General features: G+C 41.7%; 1 protein-coding gene across 5 annotated transcripts in view; it reads right to left on the reverse strand.

Annotated features, from left to right (window-relative positions):
- Nucleotides 1-6905, reverse strand: part of Ube4b (ubiquitination factor E4B) — a 113218-nt gene that overhangs the window by 12467 nt on the left and 93846 nt on the right. For 4 of the 5 annotated variants that reach the window (XM_015501417.2, XM_015501418.2, XM_048783635.1 and 1 more), the window contains 2 exons: nt 4073-4199; nt 1853-1997 (listed from right to left, as the gene is read on the reverse strand). In XM_015501417.2, the coding sequence (XP_015356903.1) occupies nt 1853-1997; nt 4073-4199 (272 nt within the window). Of the gene's footprint in view, nt 1-447; nt 459-1852; nt 1998-3886; nt 3897-4072; nt 4200-6905 lie in introns of all 5 variants that reach the window. The other variant, XM_048783637.1, reaches the window with a different exon arrangement.

Genomic DNA, 6905 nt, shown 5'->3' on the forward strand with positions numbered 1-6905 from the left:
TTTTTTTTTTTTTTTAATTTTTTTTTTTATTTTGTGTGTTTCTTTTTAAAAATCTTTTTTTTTTTAGTTGAAGATGGACACAATACCTTTATTTTATTTATTTAATTTTATGGGGTGCTCAGGATCGAACTCAGTGCCCCACACGTACTAGGCAAGGCCTCTAACACTGAGCCACAAACCCAGTGCCTCCATCTCCTGTGTGTGTGTGTGTGTGTGTGTGTGTTTGAAGCATATCTGTTTATTACAGTTTATGCCAAATAATTATTTTTTAATTTTTTGTAGATGTTGATGGACCTTTATTTTATTTGCTTATTTATATGTGGTGCTAAGAATTGAACCCAATGTCTCACACATGCTAGGCAAGTGCTCTACCACTGAGCCACGACCCCCCATGTGTGTTTTTAATGGTGTAAGGAAAGGAACTCTTGCCTCTCAGATGCTGGGCACAGGCTCTTCCACTGACCTATAGCCCCAGTCCATGAGATAGTTTAAGATAGTGCCTAGAAGAATCTTCTGAGAGGGGGGGTGGAAGAATCGAAGACAGTGCTGAAGTGTCGAGCCTGAGCAACTAGCAGAGGGAAACTCCCAGCTGTTAAGGTTGGGCAGACTTAATTGAGATTTACAGGACACTGAAGTTCGGTCAGGGAGAAGTTAGGTTTGAGGTATGTATTAGGCCACCTGCTCATAAGGGAAGCCAACCCTGGCTGCACAGCCCAGAGTCAGGAGAGACCTGAGCTGAGGAGCTATATTTTGGAGTTTTTATTCAACACCCTGGAATAGATGAGATCAACTGGCAGTGGTTTTTCAATTGGGGCATCAAGTTACATGTGGGGGTACTGGCTATGACGACTGGGGGTAGGAGTGTACATCACCGATGCTAAATGGACAGGAACCAAACATGGTAAATGTTCTGTAGTGTAAAGGACAGTCTCTCACCACAAAAAAATTCACAAAAGTAACAAACTCCACTCTGCTTAAAATTCTAACCAAAACCCTCCCTGAGAAATGCTAACCCAGCAGCGAGAGTGGAGGCAGAGGAGAAGCCTGAGGCTGAGAGTGGGAGTGACCTCACTCAGAGGCTGCAGAGATGAGCAGGAGCAGCCAGGGAGGTGGGAGGTAGCACCTAACTTCAAAGTCAAAGAAAATGATTTCTGAAATGGTGATTATTAGGGACTATTTGTGTCCCCTTTCGTCCACTAAACAGAAAAATCAATAGTATCCGTTGTTTTAAGCAGACAGGAAGCAGTACCCACCGTGTGGCAGGAGGACCCTTTATAAAGCAGTTATTTGGAACTAACCCATGTCTGAAGTCACCAGCAGCTGTCAAGGGCCCAGTAACTGACCCAGGAACCACTGAAATGGCCGCAATCATATCAGGAGGGGACAGTGTACTGTTACCAGCACAGTGTGAAACTTGGCAAACAAGTATTCTTTCTATTAATAACTAAATATAAAAACTAAGATTGATTCAAAGAAAACCCCCACAAGAAACCTGAGTGATTTAGTTGTCTGGAGAAGACCATATGAACAAATTGAATTCTTGTCCAGAGACAGAAATCTAGAGATTCATTTCCTAGTCACTTTCATAAATCTTAATATACTGCCAATAAAAGCTTGTCTCTAAGAAGTGCTTCAAAATTAAGAAGGCAGAGAAGGTTTTGAAGATGCACTGTGAAAAGCTTCTCAACATTTTTTAGTTTTCTCTTAGGGTACAATTTCATGGAACCCACAGAAAGGAAAATCCTGGCAGTGAGACCTAGGGTCACCTGACAGCCCGAGAGGCCACCTAAGCAGAGCACCTCTGTGTCCAAGGCGGACTGCAGCCTCTAAGGGCCCAGGACTGTGTCCTCACCCGCGGCAACTGGGCCCACTGTTCTTTGTTTTTCATCTCTTCTTGCACCTCGTGGATCCGCTTCAGGGACTCCAGACTTTCATCCAGCAAGAATGTCGTGTCGTTTATCAGCATGTTTATATAGCGAACAAACTGCTTCCCAGAACTGAAAAGGAATGAGAAGGGGCATGCTCATTAAGTCCAGCAGGTTCCAGAGCTGTGCCCCTCCCTCCACCGAGTGCTGAGCTCGCCACCTGTGAGACTGCGGCATGGGCACAGCTCAAGGACAGTGAAGTCCAAGTACTACCAAGCCTCTCTTTTTAGATTCCATTATACTTTTTAATTAATCCTGATAAGCTCATTTTAGTGGCATCCTGGAGCCACTTTTTGAGAGCCAACTGATGAATTTTGTGAGCTGCTTCCCTTGGCATCTTAAATTCAACAACAGAGGACACATTCACACCAGCAAATGCTGCCATCTCCCTCTAGAGAGCAGGTTTACCAGCTTGCCCTGGCTCATGTGCTCAGTGTCTTTAAGTAGAGAAGACACTCTTTCAGACCAGAAATGGAAATGTGCTCATACTCACCATAGTATAAGGAAAGCACAAATAATCACCTGTACAGAGCAGACAAGAGAACTGACAAAGTCATTCTTCGTCACAAAAAAAACATTTAAAGAAAAGTCGGACCTTGTGATACTGTTATGGCAAGACACTTGCTTTACAGAACCTGAAGCTTCCAGGCAAAGGACTGTTCTGCAGACCATGTTCCAACAAGGAGAGGAACTAGTTGGTCAATGAAATAGCTGGCCTGCCTGTTAAGATGGCAACTGCCAGATTAGCAAAGAAAACAGAAGCTTCACTTCAGGGCCTACAACTGTGCGAATCAGTGGATGGGAGGCCCCATCTCAGGACTGTGGTGAGTCTAGAGCACGTACTCCCAGTGAGCACCATGCTGATTAAGCCAGGAGCCGCCTCCTCTTTAAGCTCACACCAGGCTTTTGTTGGAATATAACTGACTACAAGAGCAGTTCATGGAAATAATGAATTCACTTCATCTCTTCTGGAAAGTTACCCAACTAATGGTTACTCAGCTGGTAATACATGCACTACTGACTCAGGTAACAAGGGGTATCTACACTTGATCAAAGATTTAAAACAAGGGTTACAGAAGATCCAACTAGGTGGGATACATTTTCTTTTGAAGCTCAGCAGTTCAACATCTTCACCTATCTTCTTTTTCTTTTTTTAGTTATAGATGGTCACAATACTTTATTTATTTGTTTGTTTGTTTGTTTTTATATGATGCGGAGGATCAAATCCAGTGCCTCACATGTGCTAGGTAAGCACTCTACCACTGAGCCACAGATGCAGCACCCTTCACTTATCTTTTTAAAGCACTGACAGATAATTTAGATGGAACTTCTGCTGCCTGGATTTAAGCAATTCAGGAACCCCCCACCATTTTTTTCGTACCAGAGAAACTGAACCCAAGAACATTTTACCACTGAGCCAAATCCCCAGTCCTTTTTAATTTATTTATTTTTTAGTTGTAGATGGACACAATCTTTATTTTATTTATTTTTATGTGGTGCTGAGGATTGAACCCAGGGTCTCACATATGCGAGAGTGTTCTACCTCTGAGCCATAACCCTAGCCCCCCTTTTTATTTTGAGACAGGGTCTAGCTAAGTTGCTTAGGGTCTTACTAAGTTCTTGGCTGAGGCTGGCCTCAAACATGTAATCTTCCTGCTACAGACTCCTGAGTCACTGGGATTACATGTGTACCACCACACTTGGGGAAAAGTCCTTAACCAAGGTTTAGGGCCTTACTACTGAGAATGACACCTCTAATGACATCCCTACTCTGCTTCTAAATCTAAAGCCTTCCTAACATTTCTAACTCCAAAGCTTGACATCATGTTCAAGAACACAGTATGATCTTTCTTCATTCTACCTTCAGTATGTTCTGTAATCAGAGAAATATCAAAAAACACTGAACACATACAAATTTATAGACTCTTTCTTTATGTAAACTGCTCCCAAAAGATGTTGACAAATCCAGAACTCAGCATTACCTTGTAAGTGCAGACAGGTAGATAACCCTGCCCACATTGAATAGCACCTGGGATAAAATGAGGCTGAAACCAGCAGCCAACAGCAACCCAGCTGTGAAAGCTTTTCAGCTGCAGCCCTGTGATTTGCAAGAGATCAAGCTGTGACATCAGGGGCCCAATACTCACTTGAACTCCTCCATAAAGGTGCCATGGTGAGCTATGTTTTGCCAAAGGCTTTTAAAAATGGTGCTAATGTGATAGCGAATCGTGAACTTGTCATAGAACTCACTGGTGGCTCCAGTATGCTCAACATCTAAAGAAGAAAAACAAAAAGATTAAGGAACACGTCCTTTCTCATCTTTCCAAATGCAGTTACTGCCACAACAATAACATGGAGGGATAGATCTGCAGAATCAGAGATGTGGTAAAATCTTGCCTATATTTTGCATGTAAGCAAGAGAGAGATTATGAGCTGGTCTTTTTTTTTTTTTAGTATTTATTTTTTAGAAGTAGTTGAAAACAATACCTTTATTTTATTTATGTATGCTGAGGATGGAACCCAGGGTCTTGCACATGCCAGATGAGTGCTCTACCACTAAGCCACAACCCCAGCCCTATGAGCTGGTCTTAAAGACAAAAGTTTCACAATAAAGGTCTGGCAATAAGAGAGTATTTAAGGAATGGGCTAGAGAAACAGGCATCATTCAGATGGTTAGCTAATCATCAATGACCAAAAACTGAATTATCATACCCCCAATTTTATATATTTATTTTTTTTTTTAAAGAGTGAGAGAGAGGTAGAGAGAGGGAGAATTTTAATATTTATTTTTTAGTATTTGGCGGACACAACATCTTTGTTTTGTATGTGGTGCTGAGGATCGAACCGGGGCCGCACACATGCCAGGCGAGCGTGCTACCACTTGAGCCACATCCCTAGCCCATACCCCCAATTTTAAATTAGAAATTTAAAATTAGAAATTCCACAGCACTTCAAATGCACACCCCAAGTGGAAAATTGGGATAAATTTTATTGAAGGACATGCACCTATTAAACGTGCCTATTATTTTATATATTTTTGTTTCAGGCACATTTTCTTTTACTTTTTTTTTGGGGGGGTGGGTACCAGGGATTGAACTCAGGGGTACTTGACCACTGAGCCACATCCCCTGCTCAATTTTGTATTTATTTAGAGACAGGGTCTCACTGATTTGCTTAGTGTCTCACTTTTGCTGAGGCTGGCTTTGAACTTGCGATCCTTCTGTCCCAGCCTCCTGAGCCACTGGGATTACAGGTATGTACCACCATGCCTGGATTCTTTGACTTCTTTGGTGTGTGTGTGTGTGTGGCGCGCCTGGGGATTGAACCCAGGGACACTTTACCACTGAGCCACATTCCTTGCCCTTCGAATTTTTTATTTGGAGACAGGGCCTAAATTGCTTAGGGCTAAATTGTTGAGGCTGGCCTCAAGCTTGGGTCTCAGCCTCCCAAGATGCTGGGATTATAGGCATGCATCAATGTGCCTGGCTATGCACATTTTCAAGACGTACTAAAGTAGAGAAAAACACAGTTAATCCTTCATGTACTCATTGTTCATTTACCATTTATCAACATCCCTGTACCTATTAAAATGGAACAAAAATCAAACTTGATTATATAAATCAAAGGCAAACACTTCAGCCTGAGAAATTCCAGAATTCATTACAAATTTTAAAAAGGGGACTGTGTCAGATCCCCTAACTCAACAAAGACATTATAAAAAAAATGTAAATTAAGTTACCATTTTTAACCTATCAAATTGGCAGACATTACAAAAATGACAAGACTGAGCGGAGGAGAGGATCTGGGGACACAGGCACAGTGTACATGCTGGTGAGTGAATGGTGACACAAACCCTCTAAAGGCAACTGGCAAAACAGCATAGACCATCAACATTCTGCTGACCCACAAATTCTACTTAAAGAAAATGCACACAAGCAGTTCAAAGACTGACTTCTAAGGACGTGAAGGAGGTACTCCCCTGCACCCCCCGGAATAGGCCTTGAGCTTGCTAGGCAAGTGCTCTATCACCAAGCTACTCCCCAGCCCCAGGGCAAAATACCATTTTTTAAAAAAATAAATATTTATTTTCTAGTTGTTGGTGGACACAATACCTTTATTTTATTTTATTTAATGTGGTAATGAGGATCAAATCCAGTGCTTCATGCATGCTAGGTGAGTGCTTTACCTCTGAGCCACAACTCCAGCCCAAAGTATCATTTTTATTACAGAACAAATATAAATAATCCAAATGTCAAAGGGAGACTATGAAAAACTAATATATCATAATATATTAATAAGTGAAAACTGAAGACAATCAAACAAAACTATAGTTTGAGCTCAATGACATTTAAACCCAATCATGTTTTAAATTCCTTCATTTATACGTGGTGCTGAGAATCAAGCTCAGTGCCTCACACACCTGAGGCAAGCTCTCTACCCCTGAGCTATGACCCCAGCCCCCCAAAAGACATTTCTTAGTATTAAAGTGGAACATTAAAAATATTGCTAAAAAGCAAATGTCTACATACTGGTCTTCACTAGTGCCATTTTATTGTGGAAAAGTGTAGCCAAATGTATGGAGAAGTGATTTAAGCAGAGCCTGCAAGAGACATACGGGGGCTGGCACAGGGCCTCTACCATCTAAGACTGCCTCTACTGTCTGGAATCTATTTCAAAGAAAAAGAGGCTAAGCAACTATCCCTTAATTATCACCCAGCAACATACTTCTTTCAGTATTTTTTTATTCATTCCTAAATTTCCCTTACAATCATACCAGCCAAAGCTCTAATTCCCAAGTTCTAGGAGTCTTTAAGTGACCTTGACTCCTGTTGACTTCAAGATCTTCATCCTGAGCCTCTTGTAGGTTTTCTTGTTGAGTTCTTTCTTGATAACATTGCCACCAAGGCCTCAAGTCCTTCACATCTGCTGTCCCCTTTGCCTGCCACACTGTGGCCGAGAACTTATGGTTTCTGCTTCTCT

This window comes from Marmota marmota, unplaced genomic scaffold (assembly GCF_001458135.2).
Source record: "Marmota marmota marmota unplaced genomic scaffold, marMar, whole genome shotgun sequence".
Taxonomy (NCBI): Eukaryota; Metazoa; Chordata; class Mammalia; order Rodentia; family Sciuridae; genus Marmota; species Marmota marmota.